The sequence below is a fragment of the Neodiprion lecontei genome, chromosome 5 (genome assembly GCF_021901455.1).
Source record: "Neodiprion lecontei isolate iyNeoLeco1 chromosome 5, iyNeoLeco1.1, whole genome shotgun sequence".
In the NCBI taxonomy this organism is placed as follows: Eukaryota; Metazoa; Arthropoda; class Insecta; order Hymenoptera; family Diprionidae; genus Neodiprion; species Neodiprion lecontei.
In genome coordinates this window covers 17,266,394-17,288,414 of record NC_060264.1, presented here as the reverse complement: position 1 = coordinate 17,288,414, position 22,021 = coordinate 17,266,394, and the positions used below count along the sequence as shown (strand labels likewise).

General features: G+C 36.1%; 1 protein-coding gene across 3 annotated transcripts in view; it reads right to left on the bottom strand.

Annotated features, from left to right (window-relative positions):
* Positions 1–7,582: 7,582 nt before the first annotated feature.
* The window catches only part of LOC107227995 (titin), a 36,506-nt gene continuing 22,067 nt past the window's right edge, over positions 7,583–22,021 (bottom strand). The window contains exons 6-10 of one of the 3 annotated variants that reach the window (XR_001525736.2): positions 20,019–20,981; positions 18,474–18,677; positions 17,185–17,260; positions 15,879–15,953; positions 10,749–10,884 (exon numbers count right to left, since the gene is read on the bottom strand). Coding sequence is in view for 2 of the 3 variants with exons in the window: in XM_015669333.2 (XP_015524819.1) it covers positions 9,014–10,884; positions 17,185–17,260; positions 18,474–18,677; positions 20,019–20,981 (3,114 nt within the window). In the remaining variant the exon portion in view is untranslated. Of the gene's footprint in view, positions 10,885–15,878; positions 15,954–17,184; positions 17,261–18,473; positions 18,678–20,018; positions 20,982–22,021 lie in introns of all 3 variants that reach the window. The other 2 variants (XM_015669333.2, XM_015669334.2) reach the window with 2 other exon arrangements.

Genomic DNA, 22,021 nt, shown 5'->3' with positions numbered 1-22,021 from the left:
GCAATGCACCTATGCAAGATACAAAATGTGTAATATTGTATTGTTACTATTGTACGTAACCTGGGATAAAATGTGTAATACCTACATGAATTTATCTGTTTTTTTTTTTCATATCGATATATCACTATGACGACGTAACTTTGCGAGAAGAATTGATTGGACGCAGCCCGAATACGCTACGAGCAACGTATCGAGAGTTACAGCCGAATAATGAAAGATTTCTTTTGTAATGTCTGTGCTGTTGGTTCTTGTTGGTGAAGATTTCGGGTAAATAAGTCAATCCGGCTTAATCCGAAGTTGTACGAGCAAATGCGAAATATCTCTTCGCCCCAATACGAGATCATCCGAATTAATCTGAAGCAGGTTTTTAAACCATTTCAATCCGTGCAACTTCGAGTTCAATCCGAATAAATCCGACTCCGATTATCTAACAGGAATCCGAAGCATACTTTATTGCATTTAATTATTAATATCGCTTCCAATAATTTCCATAAGCAACATTAACTTATAATCTACAACAGCTAGTTTCAATCAAATTTCGGAGGCCAGTGTAACTGTTTCGAGTCTGACTAGCGACGCAAGCCGTTGAACGGTGTAAGCGTCCCGTGAATGGATTCGAATCGGTTTTCTAGAGGGCAGAAGATAATAATTTTCCCGCCCTTTCTGTCGTACCCATCGAGTGGAATTATCAGGAGAATTATAATCTTCCGTCCTTCAGAGAACTGATTTAAATCTCTTCTGAGCGCCGTACGGCATCAGTCGTCATGGTCGTCATCGTGTAATCGGAGTGAGATCGTTCACGTCCTCTCTCACTATCAGTTCAACATTCAGACCGCGTTGTACAGGTTATGTCACGTTGTTCCATCAGTGTATTTCCACAATTACTTATTTATGAATAATATACGAGGAGCAGCGTGAAGCCTCAAGAAAAACGGAGCTTCTGAAATAAAAACATCCTGCGAAAGTTGAAGGTTAATTTCGTGTCCCGAGTTTTCATTGTTTTGCGTAACTTCAGATTTCACTGATAGACATTTTTGTCTCTGTGCGTCGAGTGTTAATATTATTATTTTTTAGGTGATTTTCCGCAAATGCGCAGTTGCATTGTCAGCAAGTTTATTCAGTCGGTTCAAACAGACAGCTACAGCACAAAAAGTGTTTATAGAATCGAGTGTTATTGCGGTGTGGATTTTTGGATTATAAGAGATTAGTGAAGATCTGAATTGTGTAAAAAGTGCGTCGCGTCACCAATAAACCTGAGATGCTACAAGACCTACTACATGTAAAAGTGTGGAGCAGCCCAGACTCGAGGTAACAATGCTTATTTTGATCATTGATTGATATTCAAGGTGTTACATATAAAGCCGAACTTTTGTTCTTGCATAACATGCAATGAATATGAAACTAACCAGTAATAATTAATTTTCAAACTGAAAAGCCAATTTGGTAAATTAATTCGTGTTCTGTTTTGTTTTTTACAGATTTAAGCAGTGACTTCCAAGTAATTTTTTCATTTCTCAGCAACGTTAGTGAGATTGCACGTATTTAGGTTACGGATATTTTCCTAGGATTTCTCTGTCACGTGCGTGGCGGTAATAATTGTTACACAAATCTTCGATTTCTTAGCTGCATGCCATGGATAAGCTCATTCGCGATTGCAACGTGCTTGACTTTCAGTCGGATAATTTTTTTTTTCGCAATTTAATTTACCGTAACTTACTTAAAGTTAGAAATTTTCCATGCTGCTAAAAGTGGAATGAACATCGTGACAGGTAACAACGCTTACTCGCAAGATTATATTGTGTATCGTAACCGATGTAATAATCTACGTTTGAATTTACCGATGATGTCGTTTAAGTGGTGTGTTTACCTGAAGTTTAAACGTATTCAATTATGCACATTATTGTTAAATCGATAAAATTCTAAAGTCTGGCATAACGTAACGTAATCAAATTGCATCTTATATTATATATCATTTTCAATCTTTTAACAACCAACAAGTAATGATCGACTGCAGGCTTAGCTCACTTAGAAAATGCTAATTGGCATACAGGATGTTTCTAATCAATTTTCTAAAAGGTTAATATACCGATAGTATGCTAACATTTACTAAAATAATATACAAAATATTAGAGTTGGCGGGAACAACTGCGATACTTGATTCTGAGTAGGCAGACTATGATACAAAAACATTTTTCTTCCAATAAGTAACCAACAAAATGTAAGTCAGTGACCACGGCGAAAATGATGAAGAATGATGTTGGAAAAAATGGAGAATCGTTTAGATCGAATATAAATAACTAGGTAGGTAGGTGGACGTTTTAGGATCCGTCGAAGGGTTTATACATGTGTGTGAGTTTCTCTTTTCCGTTGTGAAACAGGCAAGGGTAGGAAGGTTGCGATGTACCGTGATGTTACGAACTTTTGTAATCCACAGTGTTTTTCCCAAATGACTCCGTATCCAAGTCTTTGAACCATTTGTAAACATTTAAATATTAACGACATTGAATTTCCCATTTCTTGTCACTCTGCAACCATTTTTCAATCGATATTCAATTCAATTATTTAGTCATTACCGATCATTATTCCATTCAATTGAGCTCTGTGACCGTCTGAATGGGCAAAACGCATCTCTGGATCATCTATCGCGTTGCGTGGTACGCTAGATGGGGAGAGATGCTGAGCTCGAAGATTTCGCGTCGAAGAGGACCACCAACCGTCACGTTATACAATAATGCATGCCCTCCAACCTCCCTCCCGATTTCGATTCGTTTTGTAATCTGAGAACAAGAATCCGCATAGCAATGTATCTAATTCAGAAGGATACAGATGTGGATTGGGTTTCTTCAGAATTTTTGGGGCAAGTCCCAGATAATATAAAATTTTTGACAGTTTAATCTGTCGCGCCTTATTGCGCGTGAATTAATCAAGAGAATTGGACGCAGCTTTTGGCGCGTAAATTAATAACGGGAATCGGACACGTATTTATGCGCGTCGAATTTGCGTACAGTATATACAAGAGTTACGCACTCGATGTGCTGATCTTTCAGCTTTTCAGGCAATTTTTTTACGAATAGTAAAGTTTTTAAGTTCAATGGCGCCTTTTGCGCGTGGACTTGATACCTTTCAGTTATGAGAGAAGGCGTGGCATTTAGAACTCGGCGCTCATCGCGTAGGAACGATCATTTCGGTAGTTTATACTGATAGTGGAGAATCTTGGCGTAAGTATTTATGAAATATATCTGAAATGTACAGAAATACTCTATTGACTAATTGTATTATTTTCTGTTTCAGGGCAATAAAACCAATTTTTTAACAAATGTACTGAGAGGTATAGAATGTTCAGTCCAAATAGGTATTCACTTTAATAATTCAAAGCAAAAACAGCTGTCGATTGAAAAAATTAAGAATGTTTTTTATTCATCAATACCATTAATAATCGAAGCAATGAATGTTAAGGCGAATATCATGTTGGACTCGAACCATTTTTTGTCAGTGTATGTACTTATGTGATTGTGCTAACCAGACCGTCTGTTTCGGCTAATCAAACCTCTTGTCTGTTTTGCGGAAATCTTTAGAAATACTTCGATAGATCAGAATCTTGTCTCCAAAAAGACCAATGGATTGTTGAAAACAGAATACTCTTGAAGCTTCCGAAAAGTCTTACAACCTTTCATTTGTATTTTTTAACAGAGTTATCGTGGGTAACACAGGTGAAGACGAATTTTGACTTTGGGAAGAGGGTATGAAATTTCGATAGATTTATCGATAGTTAGACGAAAAAAATATATATGTTGAAATTGAATGAAAAAGTTTGCTTTTGTATCCAGGACAACGGTTGAATAGTATTTTAGAAAATCCATAGTTAAAATTTTTATTCATCGATAACTCGAAACAAATATATTTATATGGAATTTTTATCAACTTTTACTGTCATATTAAATTACAAAATAGTGGAAAAAAGTTTAAAGGTGAACCCTATTACTTTTTCTTTCATGTTCATAAGTACTTTCTCTCACTAAACCCCAAATGCAGTCCCCGATCATATTTTTGTTGTATTTGCCTTGATAACGTTGTTCGAAGTTCATAATATCTTGATGAAAACGTTTTCCTTGTTCTTCTGAGTGCGCCCCAATGTTGTTTTAAAATTTATCTAAATGAGCATGCAGCATATTTACTTTTAGAGACATTCTGCAACCCATGGTTTTAAAGTTTTTTAACATGTTTTCAACTAGCTCTTGGTAATTTTCAACTTTGTTATTCCCTAAAAATCTAGAGACTACTTCTTTAAAACTATTCCAACTTTGTTTTTACGGTATTTTTAAATATACCAGAACTATTCAATATTTCTCCGATAACTCAAGAAAATGCATTATTATCAAAACTACTACAAAACCAAACTTTATATGGAATGTGGGTACTTTTCCTTTATTTTGGAGCATAATGAATAGAAAAATCATAAAATAAATTTTAGGACGAAGACAGCAAATTTTTTTGTAGAGTTTTGTAATTGATGAGAATTTGATTATAAAGAATCCGGAAAATCCATCTATAGATAATATCAGTCGTTAGTTTCTGAGATCCTATGTATAGTATTATTACACAATTGGGTATTTGCATGATTTTTATATTTCTTAACTTTTGATGTTTTTCGATTCTATAAATTTTTTTAGAATTTTTGAAAAAAAAATATTTTGTTTTTGTTTATAAATATTTAAATCATTTAATAAATAAAAGTGGTCCTAAATCACATAAAAGTCACGTGACATAAAACGGAATGTGATTGGTTTGACGTCATTGTGCTGCTACTGGCGCGTTTATTTGAATTCACAAAGAGTAATGTACAATATTTTCTAGCGCTAAAAAAATTTTAAGTAAGTTTTTTAAACTTTAAGTTTGATACATTGTATAATTAATGTCAGACTTCGGTGAAAATAATTAAAATAGAAATAAATTTTTGTGTGTTTTTTTTTTTTTAACTCACACGGATAATTGTGTGGAGGTTATGATCACGTCAATGTTATTATACTAAGAATGTTAAGCAAGCATTAGTTTGAGTATTTTTACAAGTTGGTACTATACACCAACAAAAATCGTTTTTTAATGACATATTAAATAATTTAATAACTTTAGTTTATAATAAACAGCACTATCAGACTTTCTTTTCATCAATCACAACACAGAGCAACAGCTGATTACACGTACGGCGTGCTTACAGGAGAACTTGGCGCTAAAAATTTCAAAAAAATTCAGCATTGTGACGTCACATACGCGAGATGGAGCTACTTATTCATTTAAATATTGCCTTTTTTTTATTTATTAAATTATTTAAATACTTATAAACAAAAACAAAATATTTTTTTTTCAAAAATTCTAAAAAAATTTATAGAATCGAAAAACATCAAAAGTTAAGAAATATAAAAATCATGCAAATACCCAATTGTATCCTATGGGTAATATTATTATTAGGGGTTACCGGGAAAGTGCTAAAATAGTATCGACTTTGTCGAAAATACATATTCTCAAACTCGAAATTCCTAACAATCAACACGAGCACAGCCATAAATGTATAATAAAGTGGACAGATATGACTAATTATAATCTGGGCCACTTGATAATCAATTCATCTGTTAGAAAAACGTATGGTTTTGGATCTGTACAATCTTGTGTTTCGGGGCTCAGTGGACAGAGTCGCAATCTAGCCAGGAAATATGCGTAGAAGTTGAAAAAAGAAGCTTGATCATCTTAAGTTTTTTAAAGTTACTTTTGTGATAATGATTGCCTAAAGTTCGTCGGGGGTTGTTACAGCATGGACTCGAACATTAGTAACAATCGAGTCTTACCTAATTTCCAAAAATATTTCCAATTAGTATTTTTGTGCAGAAAGGTCTGAGTTTTCCGCTGCAAATAAACTGCATTTTTAAAAAACCACGGAAATCTAACGTCGGTTAAGAAATTATTTTTATATGTCAGCTGCGTCTTCCTTCGAAATGAAGATATAAGCGTTGACTGAACATACATATTATTATAATATCTTCACTTAACAGTACAAGTCAAGTATTAAACATATGTACAGAAATTACATAAAGTATATACCTATAGGAATTATATTTCCATCCTTTGATCAACTTCTTCGACTATGTCTCCCATCCTTTTTATCAAGAAAAGGTTTCTAACTCTGTTAACGGTAATCCAGGTGCATATGATTATTGTGTATCTATTTGGATAACATTATGTTTGTCGATCCGATGGAGTTAGATTGACATTGCGGAATATGGCCCAAATGAATTAGCGTAGTTGAAAAGTATACGGCGTCCGGGCAGGAGTTATGTGAAAATTTCAGTCTATTTACTTACCGATCGCTTACCGGATTGAGTTGCACATGTAGGGGAGGACGCCAAAGGACGCAGAGGACGCTGCTTGACGATGAATTTATGTCGGCCATTTTCGATTACGAAAAGCCCTATAAAACGTATCCTTGGCATAAAGCTGGCACTCTTTACGTATCTTCAGTCAAAGGATATCATATACATGCATAACTGGCCAACATAACCTCATTTTATTGCAACCTGTCGTATACCTCTTTCCGTGCATGTGTCGAACAAATATTTTTTGGAACATTTTTTAAAGTTATTTTTTAATTACTAAACTGTTGTATTTACTGTCGCAAAAATTATAGATAATTTGATTTTACGCTAGCAGGATCCTAGAACATTGGCGCCATCTACGCCGAGTTTGACGAATATAGACCCTCATTCTTCAAGATGTTCTGAATCCTCGGGATTTATGATCTATCATAGTTACGCGGTCTGCTTTTATTTTAACGAACTTTTTTTAATATTCTGCAAACTTACGCGACGTTATATGGTCTAAGGATAGATCCAAAACCATACGTTTTTCTAACAGACGAAGAAATATCTAAGAATTGCTTATCACATTACACAGATAGAGCTTTTTGAACCAACCAGGAATTGATGATTATTAAAAATTTTGCGGGTTCGTATACAGGTTATCACAATAATCAGCTCAACCCGTTATAAGCTGTTTGCCTCAGTACCATTTTTCTGTAAATTTTCCGCTGACGATACGATGGAAATTGATATAAAAATAACACGCATACAGGTTCTGATTTTGACAAGTGTTTAACAAAACGCGTTTCATTACAGTCTGTATGTTATAAATCGCGCAACTTGAGACTTTTAATTAGGCATTGCCTGCTATAACTAACGTCATGGTTACACATTCTGAGAACTGAAATGAAATATGTCGAAAATTTTGCGGTTTGATTAAAAACAAAAAAAAAAGAAACACACCGTAATTCAACCAGACAATAAAATCGACACTGAAGCAACACAAGGGGGGAAGTCTGCAACAATTGCTGCACCTGATTCCAATTTTTTGCAAACTTTGTTTATAACGTCATTTATATTATATTAACAACCTTCTTTCTCATCGAACGTTGTAGATATTCACATACTTGTTTTATTACATTCAAAACGAGTGCATTCTTCTGTACGAATCCTATCAACACAGTTTACGACGGTACGCAGGCATATTCTGAATTTGCAATCGAGCAATGGAAAAATGAAAATATCACTTTTTATTGAATTACCCGCCAATAAAGTGAGAAATAATTGCCATTAATTTTACAAATTCATTAATTCTCACACAAATTTGTAACGTTGACTTTTTATGTAAATACTCTGTAAGTGAACACTCACATTAATATAATATTATATTAACCATATCACTCGAGCTTCAATTTTGGTTTAGGCACAACTATAAAGCTCATCTCACTTGATAAATTGATTTATATTATTATCGATCGACACTGTTCACCACTATATAGTTTTTACTTTATTTTTTTTAATTCTTCTATGTTGAAGTTTTTATCATTCACGAAAGTCAATCCAAACCTTCTTTATTTTCTAATACAACATTCAGAGGATTGATATGCCATTTCAATCGTGGACGTGCAAATACAATCGCTATAGCAACATCGATTCAAAGCCGAGAAGAAAAAAAACGATGAAATTGCGTCAAAATACATGTATTCAATAAATGTAATGCATCAGTTATAATTTTTTTTTACATACAAAATGATGACCCTCGGGCTCAACGTTTTTTAAATTGGTGTGTGAAGAATTACGACGTCACATAACGTGGGCGATAACATTTGAAAAATATATAGATCATTTGCAATTAACTGTCTTTGAGATACGAATTTTCAAATGAATTCTTCTGACAGTATTGGATCTATCAACCGTCGTAATTTTGACATACCGCAATTGAAAATCATGCAAGAACCTCATCTGCCGGTCCTGTCTTCAAAATCTATACATCTATGATAAGGGGTTAATGAAAATGTCAAACAACGCTGCTATCTTAAGGCTTGTACGCAGATCTAAATAGAAACTGAATCTGGTATGCAAAAAACATTCACTAGATTATAAATATACATAGTTAATAAAAAAATAATAATTGATATAACTCAAATAGATACTATACCTAAAAAATGCTCAGATAAAGGTTTGGTAATACAGAAAAGCAAACACTACCTTCAATATGGGTAATATGACAAACGTGAAAGTGTTTCGTCTAAATAACGAAAAAATGAGAGAAGGAAAGAAAAATGATATAATCATGATTTATAAATAACGATACGGCGTGCGGCGGTGCGTAAGGCCGCAATACGATAATGCAACGATTGCTAGAGAAATATACATTATACCAAATATCTGATAATCGCAATATGGGATAGAAAATCGCTAGATGCAAGATACGAAATCAAAAAACATGAAAAGAAATGACTGATAAAGTGAAATATGCGTACTCTAAAAATCTGTTGTGTTGTAAAATTATTCGAATTTCGAACACTGCGCAGCAACCTAATAGTAGTAGGAAAAGTAGTAGCAATAATAATATTAATAATAATAATAATAACAATAATAATAATAATAATAATAATAATAGTTATAATATTAATGATTATTGTCAATTCGCTGCCCTCGTAGTATTATGACTTAGACTCGGAGGGTTTCGCTGCTTCTTCAGCCGCGGGGCTTTTGCCGCTCGTCGTTGTCGTTTTCGTCGTAGTCGTTGTCGTAGTCTTGGTTTTTCGTCTCGGCGGGACTGGAACTTCGCCAACAGGCGGTGTGTCCGGTATCGAAGCATCCACCTCGAGGGATTCCGACGGTTTCACGACCTTCTTCACCATCTTTACCGTCTTTTTCGGTTTCTCAGTTGCAGCGCTTGAAGTTTCTGCACCATCATCAGTTTCCTCCTTCGGTTTCTTCACAATCTTCTTTACCACCTTCTTGACTACCTTCTTTCCCACAGTTTCGCTCTCCGCCGCTCCTTCGGCGCCTTCAACATCCGCAGGCGTCTTCTTGACAACTTTTTTCACCACCTTCTTAACCGATTTCAGCGGCTGATCCTCCAGGCTTTCCACACCACCAATTGGTGGACTGTTTGGGGGCGTGGCTTCGGTCACAATCGGTGTTGTCGGGATCCTCGAGTCCTTTGTTCTGATCGGTCGAACAGGGACCGTTGTGCCTGGCGAATCGGGTGGCGTGAGTGAGGCGGATTTCGAAGACTCTTCTCCGGAGATCTCAGCCTCCTGCGGAGCAGCAGCCACGGGTTCGATTTTTACCGGTGCAGGGATTTCCGGTTCTGGTATATCAGCAGGAATTTTCGGTTCTGGTATATCAGCAGGAATTTTCGGTTCTGGTATATCAGCAGGAATTTTCGGTTCTGGTATATCAGCAGGAATTTCCGGTTCAGGTATCTGAGCAGGAATTTCCAGAGGAGTTATCGCAGAGCCGACGCCATTACGAAACGAATTTCCCGCCGCCTTCGACTCTTCAGCGGCTTTTGCTTCCGCTACAGTTTCCGATACAGCAGTCGCCGTTTCGAGCACCGGTGCAACTACAGATGAAATCGCCTCTTCGGTTACCGGCCTCTGATCTTCCGACACCGATTCCTTCGGTTCGGATTGCAGCACGGACTCCGCGACTTGAATCGGAACTGAGCTGCTGTCTAAAATAAGTTCAGTCAGCTCACTCGTGGCGCTTTCCGTACCGAGTTCAGTTCCAGATATTAAACTTGTACCCGAAACGGCTAATGCGGCGGATGGTTTTGCTTTCGATTCAGTTGTTTCTGCCTCCAAGACCGCTGACGACTCTTTTACAACGCTTTTCGGCACTTCAAAAGTGCTGGCAAATTCCTCGAGCTTCGTCTCACTGACAGGATCAGTTTCTTCCTTTGCATGTAGTGAAATTGGAGAAGGTTTAGGGAATTCACTGGTAGCTGTTTCTGGATTTGATGGTGGTACCGGTTCAATATTTGCAAATGGCTCAACTTCCGATGCAGCTGAAGAAGATACTTGACCAGCCATTATTTTTTCTGCAGGTGACTGGCCTTCGGAGAAAATTGAAGAAGGTTGAATCAGGATTTCACTGGTAGCTGTTTCTGGCTTCGATAATACCGGTTCAATATTTTCAGGTGGCTCAACTTTTGGTAAAGCCGGAGAAGTTTGAAGAACTTCAACCGTTTTTTTTGTTAGTGGTTCCGTTTCTGCACTTTCGGGTAACGGGACTTTGGTCGAAACTGGAGATGACTGAACCGTTTGAGTAGTGACTTTAAGTTCTTCGGCAGCAAATTCCGTTGGGATTTTTTCTTCCGGTGGGGATTTTCCCACGACAGATTTTGCCTCGAGGTCGGGTTCAACGGATTTTGGTTCTTCTGGGAGTTTTGGCTCATCTCGTACGGTTAAGGGTTCAACGATGGGCTCGCTTTTCAAAAATTCAATTACATCGTTGCTATGAAGCGTCGCTACTGATTCTCCGGATGGAATAGAAGGGGAAGAGACGTCCGGTGTTGTGCAAACTGTGTATTTGTACAAAACAGACAGGCAATGAGTGCAATAAAAATGTGCTGATAGAGTACTGATATTTTGTATGCAGAAATAGATGTATGTAAGTGTATACACGTGGAGGAAAGAAATGGTTGTACTATTATGTCTACTATTGTTAATTCACTACGCGTAGCGCCGGGACAGGAAATTACGAAACTTGCCCAACTGAATGACTGACTGCGCACACGCAAAATAATTGAAATCCATTGATCGGCAAAATCGTACTGCAGCCATATTTCCATCTGCAAGGAAGGGGAGCCAATTTACTCGGTACGAGAAATGAGCTGCTAAATCTACCGAGTCAAGTCAGGAATTGAAATTATGTCATTATAACGAGTAATCGGTAAACAATAAAAGTTTGAAAGGCCTTCCCGAATCAATACATAAACTATTTTAGATCTGCTTAAGCTCAAAACGATCTAAAAGTCTAGTTAACCTTCGTAAGGCGCGTTTGAAAGTTGAAACTTGAGGTGGCCAGCTTATATGAAGAATTCTCGGTACAGCACCCAAGCAATTGCAGTGAATTTAACAGATTGAAAAACTAGATCTACATTTTTAACCCTCCGCATACATACAGGGTGTATCAGACACTGTCCTGAAGTTTTACTATTCTAGAATACAAATCTACATTTTTAGTCAAATATATTGAAAAGTTAGTTAATGGAACATTAAATTTGACTGTTTAGTTGACCAATTTTTTTCAGTTAAATAAGGTAATAACATTCTTTTATTGTTGGACTACGGAAAATTATTGCAATGGTAACAAAAAAAAAAAAATACCTTGACGGAAAAAAAACCTCAACTTGGAGGTGAATTTGTACCGCCAACATAGATAATGCTGAATCCCCATAAGAAAAAAGTTGAGCGTACGAATTCTCCCCAAAGTTGATGGTTTTTTCTGTAATGGTATAGTAAAAGTGACCATACAGATTAAATAAGAAGAGTGACCCGTACTGGATTTTCGAATTACAGTTGAAAAACTAATTTTCGCGTTATACCCAGGATTATATTTCTCGGTTGTCGTGAAAAATGAAAATAATTAGAATGTATAGTAAGAGTAACTAGAATTTTTTTTCTCCGTGCGCATAATTTTAAATGTTCCATTCCATTTCTGCACACAAAATGTTCATTAGTAGTAAGTGATATTTACGATCTACGTGTCGGAAAAATTTAAACAATACATTATGCAAATATGTGTATGTAGAAATTTTCTATATGAATATGTAACATCATCCGTTATGATAACACGATAACTCCGTGTATGCACTAAAATTGACTGTAAACTCAATCGCTAAATATCGGACGAATGAATGAGTCTTTATTGAAAATACTAAATTGGTAATAGAATAGCTTCCCAAAAATAGATACATGCACAGTAAAGGTTTGATAACATCATACTCTGAAGCAAAGAACATTTTCTTTGAAATCTCGAGGGTGTTTCTATGTCGACTACATTTTTTACTTTTTTTTTTATAAAAAGCTACTACACAAAGTGTAGAAATGTCAGAGTTAGCAGACATTATGATAAATAAGTCTGTTCATGTTGCGAGTGCAATGAAACTTTATTATAAAGCACATTCAGCCAGAAACCCTATAATAAGATTTAAATAGTGTGAAGGCGTTGTTTAGTTTTCGACTAGGTCTGGTGGCCAAACACGTGATTCTGTGTTAAATCTCAGTTACTTTACTGAAAGACTGGAAGAGTAAAAATGAAAACATTGTTCAAGACCAAAAACACCATAAAATTAGAAAATAATGATGGTTCCCAAATGTTTCGTTACGTTGATAGTTTTCGAGATTATACGCTCCACGGATTAGTGGGAAGGACATAACACTCTGCAATCAAACTTGTCTGAATGCGATTCGAGCGCCTCTGACGGGAAAAAGAGAAATTTTCACTATAAAAGGTGAAAAAAAAGGGCGGCTATCGTAACCAGTGATCGTAACCTATTAACCGTGCTATAAACATGCACCGTAAACTCGTGAAATACGCTTTTGACGCGAGTCAAAACTGAGTGATTGCTTTTCCAACCTCAATCGACATTGATTCCGAAGAAAAGGTGGTAAACGGCGAATCGTAAGATCATAAGGGAAGGGAGGAGAGCGCTTACCGGCTTACACCGGAAGAGGCGCTTAAATCGCATCTTGACAATTCCTCTTACGTTGCCTCTAAAACTGGACCAACTTATGAGCCGAGCGCTGTTTGAGTGTTGTCTCTTTCCTACTACTCCGTGACATGCTCACAGAATGTTTTCTCACGTTTTGTTAGAAAAACTGGCAGTATACAGGGTGAGGAACTACCTACATAATTCGCAATGGGTAGCAAAAAAAAAAAAATTACCAAGGTCAAGTCTTGTGTAATTTTTAACAAGAAACTCAACGATGACGATGGATTTAACTTTGAGGCACAATTCAAGGTCATTTCAAGGTCATTTCAAGGTCAACTCAATTTGTTTTTAAATGGAAACCCCTATTATTGACCTCAGAATGGGAACCCCTAAGGGTTATTTAGATCCATAGCAGAGGTACATACCTGCACATAAAATTGTACGACCTTTCTAATTCTAGAATTAAAATGTTTTCCAATAAAAAATAAAACAAGTGGACCTTGAAATGACTATTGTGTCTCAAAGTCGAATCCAAGGTCATCATTGAGTTCCTTGTTGAAAATGACACATGACTTGATCTCGGTTATTTTTCTTTTTGGCACCCATAGTAAATTATTTGGGTGTTTTCATACATTTTCCTCACCCTGTATATAATAAACCTAATTTTAAGGAATGTTGGAAAAAAACTAGCCGAGTTGTTGAAGAATTTCGTACAGTCCTCAATTCGTTTTTCTAAGTACAAGTGCAGGTCATTTAATCCGTGTAGTCCAAATACGCATGTAATTAGTATTCACTTCTTTATTAATTTCTTAAACTATCATAAATTGCAAAGAAATTTCCTGTGTTATTCTGACGTTACCAAACCACATCTGTGTATGCATCAGAGTCAGTATCTATGGGAATACATTTTTTGTAATAGAAATATAAAATTGTGGTCCGAATCGACAATCAGCATTAAAAGCAGTATGTTAGCAGAATTTCTCAAACCTACATAGCTGAATTGCAGCTGTATTGTATACTTTGAAAATTGTTAATCAAGCGATCTATGCATGAATAATTGATGGTTGTTAAAGAAAAACATTCCTATGACCATAGATATATCCACATTCCGCATGTAGTTTCATGCTATAACTATCGAGCTGTTATTCGCTATGTGGCATTGAATAAAACTCATCTGGATGACCACAATAATTTTCTGTAATTATCATTGCCATAAACTTAAGGGAGGCCAGTATTTCATCATCAAGTATTTCTGGTTTTCGACACATAGTCAGATTATTGAGCACTCTACCATCGATTCTTTGTTTTATCTACTTTTCTCAATCAATTCTTGGCGGCGGACGATAAGCTATAAGTTTGTTCAATTTGTTGCCAGATTAAAAAAATGTCAAATCTAGAGCCAGGACTCGTTGGCTCCTTGCCTCAAATTACTGCCAATCACTAATTTTTTCCAATACACACAGCGAATAATCAGCAATTAGTACATTAACAGACAGTCTTTCCAATTCTGAAAGCCTGTTCAATAACAATAAACGATCCCTTGAAAGGACCACCAATTCAAGGGTTCAAAATCTGAACCTTTGACCCATTGCAGTGATTTTTTTAACTATAATATGAATAGGTTAATACATGTAGAGTGAGCCAAAACGTTAGTGTTGAATTTAAGGTATTCTGCATCTAAGGATAGTTTCAGTGTATACGGATTTTTTTTTTTTTTTGATAACTTATACTTTATCGAAGAACTTATCCCAGTTAGAAGCAGAAGTACCCGAACCCTGTAAAAACTTTTTTTGGCCATAGAACAGAAGTGTAAACAGGTTTAATGATAATAGCAGTGCTGGTAGCAGTCAATCAAGACGTCGCAGCCACTCAATAACAAATTTTGCATTGACGGCCATTGAATTACACTGGTTTTTCCATAAGTCATAAAAGTTGACAATTATGCTGTTACATACAAGCTATAAAAAAAATGTATTACTACAGTTTTGAATCTTTCTAACCGTATAGATGCATATTAAAAAGATGACTTTTAATACCGACCAACTTCATCGACATGTGGACATTCAAGTAAATCATGCATAGATTAACCTGCCATTCAAGAATAAAACTCTGTGTTTGTGATGGCTGATTTTATTCGCCACACTGCTAACTTTTTTTCAACATTTCGAATTATATACAATGCTTTGTTGATGATAACCGAAATATATTTTCGCTAATTTCTTTCCAGATTGATATCCAAGTATAAATGGAAGTAGTTTCAAATGAATCAGTCTTGAAGCTGCGAATGTTTAATTTAAAAAAAAAAATAAGTTATTTACTCTTTTGCCCACTGATGAAAAATCCGGCAATTAACTAAAACTTAAATATCATTGTCTTTCGATATTAACAGAAGGGTTCACAAATCTGATGATTCATTTTTTATATCCAGAAATAACCTTGCAGAGGTTGATTCTAAGATGCAGTTCACAGGACTGTGGAAACAAATATTTTGTTTCCCATCAACTTTACCACTTAGTATAGGTTAACTTTAATGTTAATTGCAATTAAAAACTGACTTTGTAACGATTTTTGATTTCAAAATTAGTAGCAATGTTAAATTACGTGGCTGATGAATTTCACTTTGATTGCTTTACATAAAGCCATTAGAATGTTTCAATTTGAGGGAAAACTTGACGATGTTCTTAACAGTAAACCCTACGACAGTCGAATTTTTAAGCAGCATCAAAATTGAAAATGGCTGGAACGATAAGAGAAAAAGTGACTCGCTACCAGCCCTGCGATTCTCGAAAATTTGGGTCCAGTTAGAATACGAGTGTCTGGTGTGAGTCGTGAGTGTCTGGTCTTCTTTAAATATTTACCCCATCAAAGCAAAACGACAATACAAGACGCAGCAGTGCATGGCGGCGCGGCCTGTTAGTTGCTCTCCTCTGCTCCTGTGTCAAACACTCAAGTTATTATAAAAGTAATATCATAAATACCAAACAATGACGGATATCACATCACTTATTGTTAGTATTATATTCGGTAGTATTGTACTTAAATATACGGAGATGTTCCAAACCATTTCGACTTGGCCGTGAAGCTTTATACGATTTTCGATTTCATTTATCAGTGGCTTTTCGTTTCTTGTCGAACTTCACTTGGACAAGAAAATTATAGCATTTTCCGTTGAGTGTACTCAGAAAATTTGTATCCTAAATTTCAGGAAACCGGTCTCATCGATTTGGTTAAAAATCGGGAGAGAAATCAAGTATTGGGTGAAGATAATTCATGAAATTTTCCGAGCTTCTACAGTTTCGATCTTTTCAACCACTATACCGTGCAACTTAAATTTGAACTTTTTGCAAAGAAATTACTGTATAAATTTCATCAAAGTCATTGTTGAAATGATCTGGAACTTGAGGTATTAACATTCTACCAGAAGAACCAACCAAAATCCCAAAAATGGACCAATTGCAGCTGCTTGCGTGTTTTTGCCTTTGCGTCATGAGAATAGACGCGAATTGTCAGGAAATTATACTGTCATTCAACACACAACCAGGCCACAAACAAGCGGTTGCAATTTCTGATATATCTGTAGGAAAACACGCCGTGCATTCTCCATGTCAGCATGAAAGACCAACCAGAATAAACAATAAAAAAACTTTTCCACGAAACATTATGCGATAAGCTTGTGAAACGCAGGAAAAACTAGAAAATAAATAGTCAAGATAATAAACAAGTTGTATATAAAAGAAAAAAAAAACCTTGTTACTAATTATATAGCTTATGAGAATACTTGAGCACAATCCGATTTTCGGTATCATTTTATACCTGCACGTATGGTTTTCTGGTAATCATTCATCCCTATAAAATGTAAATACCGTTTAAAGAGAGCAGAAGCAAGCTCTACTGGCTTGCCGAAAATACAGCAAACGATATTTCACACTTTTCGTCCCTGCCGAATAACAAGATCGCTACAAAATTTCGGAAACGACAGAATTTTAAATAGTCTGTACAAACGAAATTGCGATCGGGGCTAATCTGGAATCCCCTTAAATCCGCATTGAACAAAAATAAGTGATTTATCGTAACGAACTGAATTTTGACGCGTTTTTTAGGATTGCATCATCATTCATCATGAATTCTCCTTTCATGAATCTGTAACACTCCAATTGGACTTACCGGCTATTGAACTTGATGTAGCTGCCAGAGGCGAGGATGGAACAACAGGAGAACTGATTTCAACATTTTGTGTCTCCTAAAACAGTAGAAAAATGAATCAGGCAAAGCTTGGTGAGTTTTGTTCACTCGATGATATTTATCAGTGCGTTTTTTCAAAAGCTCCAAAACCGCATCCAAATTTCCTTCAACCTTTCATTTTCATTCTATCCGGTTAAAACTTGTCCGAAATTCCTGTATTTTTCAGAATTTCATCTTTCATAGCCGCTGTATATTTGGACAGCTTCAACCGCATTCAAAAACTTTTGCATAGGCACATTTTTCGACATACTTTTATGAAATTTTCATTTGCAACGTCAAAGAATGTTATAAAAGTAATGATGAATGTTCTCTGATGTGTAATAGAAATGATTCTGAGAAGATCCAAACACTTGAAGCTAGGATGTCAACAATTTGAGAAAAGGCTTTATAATTAGGATGTTCCGAGTGATTGAACTCTAGTGTTTTTGTTTTCATCCACTGACCTGATGTTCCCAAAGTGTCGAAAGAAAATTTCCGTTATAATACAGTTGTGAAGTGAAAATGTAATTATTGCTAAATATCTGTTATATCGTACTTCCACAAAATTTATTATTATCTCCTCTAGAGATGACTATTTGTAAAATTTCATTCAGGCGATCTCTGAAAATATTTGAGCCGAACAAAATAAGCCCAAAAGCATCAGAATCTGATAAAAGCACTAGAGTTCAATAATTTTAACCATACTAATCATGACACCTTTCTGAAGTTGTCGATATCTTATCTTGTCATTCGAATTTGCTCAAATTCATTCCTATGACATAGTAAGAACGGTCTCTTATCCGTGCTCACCAGCATTAGCGTAAATAACATTTCAAGATTATTCAAGCAGGTTTTTCTCTTTTCCTAACTTTTAGGGTCATGAAAATGCTGGAATACTCGATAATAAGCCACAATAGTTATTTTTCTGGCAAGTGCGCATAGAATAGGGATTTCTTGACGAGTGTAAAGTGTCTACATGCGCACATGCCAGGAATCCTGTTTTCTGCGCTAGCCCTTGTAAAAAATGAGAATATTAACGAGTTTTTATAATCACTAGTGCTTAAAAGTCAACTTTTAAAATCACTTTGATGTCAACTTTTAAGCACTAGTTCTCATACAAACTAGAAAGTATTAGAAGATTAGTTGACGGAGGTGGCGCTGAAATGGAATTGCGATTTAGACAGTATGTTCACGGTTTGGCATAATGCAGTAATTAATATCCGCCGGCATACCATAGAGGGCGATGGCTGGTGTTCCGGAGGTTGACTTATAGTACTGAGAATCTTCTTCCAGATGTTGTCGAAGCTGTCACGCCCCATGTAATCGATTTGACCCTGTTCCCAGCCTTGCCTTCTCATGTGTTCCTCAAGTGCCACTTGTTCGGCGCTCCTCGGTTCTCCCAAAGTCATCTTTGCCAATGCTCCGGCAATTCCAGCCTAGAGAAGATCACAAATGCAGACGTATTCTTAAATTAACAATCTTGCAGGAAAAATGGGAAATATGAATCCCCAAATGGTGGCTGAAGGGTATAAATACCAAAATGTTGATGTTACATTGTAGATTTTCGATTCAGATGGAGCATGCTCGTTAAAATTAAGCAGAATCATGGATGATTGGAAGTTCTCAATATTAAACCAAAACCATCGGTCTTTGGTCTTTGGTCAGCCATTTTGGTCACTAACGTTCTCACAATTTGCTCCGAATCTGTTTATGAGACGGCATCATTTTCTACAAGGTGGGAAATTTAGACTCAAGAAATGATTTCGATTTTCACGCTCGTTTGCGTATACATAAACAGGAATATGATAATATATTATTGATGTAAAGTGTTGAAAGAAATATATCAATTATAACTGTAACGTCAATTCGGTAGCATGTTGCACATACAATAATTTCTCACGAACAGCATGCGATAGTCAATTTCTTTCATGCAATTTATGATTCAAACTCAAAACATTATAGTTTATCGTACAAAATACACGTAGTAAGATTATTCGAATGTACCACGCGAGACTCCGACGTCTACAGCTTTGTCAACAGTTTTCATTGACTACTAGTTCAGGACCAATTAAACTGATCAAAACTCTGCCAGTTACTGCTTTTTTTCAACAGAGATATCAATGAATTTTTCGTGCTAAAAATACGCAAAATGCCTAATATCAACAGATCATTTCATCATACTAATTACAGTAAATGATACATTATACTTACGAAACATTAGATTGTTTTGTTTGGAAGCAAAATTCTTTTGCATTTTACCAAAAAAACCTTGTACATAGTATAAAAGTCATCTTTAAATCCTAGATTTGAAAGGTAGCTCTAAGAATCTAAAGTTTCTTCATTAAGATAATATGGTAGAGATGTAATTTTTTTAATTCTCACCACTCATTGTCCGCCGCGTTTAATGATATAAACTTTATCTTTAATTTTTTTACATAAAATTATTTGACTTTTGAGGCAAGGATGATAATAACTATAAATAACTAACAAAGACGATGATAACTTTCGAACTGTCCGATCGTGGGTTACGGATTGTGCTTAATAGAAACTTTTGTAGAGAATGTAATTATCGAAAAAATTAGACTGAGCGGTCTTCATATTCCGGAAGTGTCCTTTCGAAATTGAATTTCAGAGGTATCCTTCCTTAAAGATTCTTTTTCGCTAAGTACAAGATTGATCGGGTGAGAGCAAAAAATAAAAATTTCCTACTAAGCGAAACCCCCTAACATGTAGGCATACGTAATAGAAAAACATTTTATATGACAATAATTACTTACGTCATCGACCGCTGGTTGCCCCTGATTGTCTACGGATTGTTCATAGTGCTGGGCTACATTGTGCGGAGGATCTGTACAAGGCTCATGATTAGAGGGAAATTCGGATTGGGAATGTGGAGTGGCATCGATAGATCGGATAGATTCAACTTCTCGTACAGAGTGAAAATCGTCAAGCCTATCATTTGTTTGCTCTTCCCTAATCGAGTCATTTGGCTCTTCAGGATCGTGCCTGAAATAATGATCTCTGTGCAACCGATCGTCGATATTTTCGCGGCTTGTTTGCTCTCTGAAATGCTCAGAATGTTCAGTCTGACTCTCCCGCCATATTTCATTGTTAACGTCTTCAAAATTTTTCGGTACTCTAAAATCCCCGGTATTATCAACAAATGTTTCCCTACGTAAGTTAGGACTGTGATACGCCTCTGTCGATTGTTTTTGAACATGCTGATAATCATTCTCACTCTGCCAAGGATTATGGTAATTTTGATTCCGGTTCTCGTTCAGATTTTCGTCAAATTCGCGATGTTGCGACGTTAAACTGTACGCGTCAAGGTTTACCGACGGAGTCGGTTGCTGGGGATTATCGACCGAAAGTCTGTCGTGACGCTGAAGTTGCTGTGGAGGATTATCGAATGCGTAATTTTGAAATTGCTGGGAACTCTGACTGTCATTAAACTCGTGTGGACCGGTATTATAATACTGCAGAGTGTGATCTCTTTGATGATGATAGTCCAGATTTTCCGGCGGAGTGTAATTCGGTATATACTGTTCCCACGGGTCGTTGAATTCGGAAAAATCAGCCGGTTTCGCGATGTCGTCTTCATAGTTGTAATTGGATTTTCGTGACTCTGATCTGTACGAGTGACTTTGATTCGATTCGTTACGGATTGGATACCAAGGAACGGACGTGCTGGGCAAAGGAGGAGTGAATCTGTGCCAAATTGATGCCAATGTGCTCCTGGCCTACGCAAGCGTCATGTCATGCCAAAACAGAAAAAAATACACACTCAGCTTGTTAGTCGTCCACTATAAAATGCAGTGTCCATTTTCGAGCAGTACTGTACCAGACTCTTCGTCGATCTATTGCATTCAAGTTCAATTGTGGCTGTGCGATTAATCGATCTATCGTATACTTCGATTAATCGATTGATCAGGAATTCCGGTTAATCGACTAAGCAAACCTCGCAATTAATCGTTTATTCTATTAACCGATTAATCGATCACTCACCCCCTCCCCCCGTCCGATTCATAGGTTAATTCGAGATTTTTTCGATTAATCGAATTATCGGCCCGTTCAATTTACAATTTTTTCAATTAACCGACTAATTGACCCTTTCAAACCATAGTTTTTGCAATTAATAGATGAATCGACACTCTCGATTCAAGATTTTTCCGATTAAATGAATAATCGGCCCTCTAAATTAATCGTTTTATCGATTAACAGGTTACTCTGTCCGTTGAAATAGTCACCTTTTCCATTGGTCGATCAATCGGTCCCTTCAATTAATCATCTTCTAGATTGATCGATTAAACGTACCGTTCAATGAATTGTTTTAAGATTAATCGAAGTCTACAATCGATCGATCAATCGCGCAGACCTAGTATTTGTCTTGTTAAAAAACCCAAGGAATTTTTCTGTCAGAAAATAAACCGAGAATCTAATAGCTTTTAAACAGAGGCTAATTGGAAGGTAAAGGCTATTATTAGGGTCCAGCTTCCATAAACAGCTTATAATGTCCAAACATATACCATAATATGGAATACTAACAATAAGTAATAGTTATACTACGTAACTAATTGACCTTATGGTTTTGCTTGGTCTGCCATGAAACTGTTTCAACCTTATACTACTGCGTAAAAACTACTGGAATCTCAAATTTTATGATAATATAAGTTCTTCCTTAGCGTTGAACATTCCAAAATTTATATCATTGGTGTCACAAACTTATAAGAAGTTCTGGTACATTACTTTGCACGTAAATCATGCACAAGTATATTTGTAA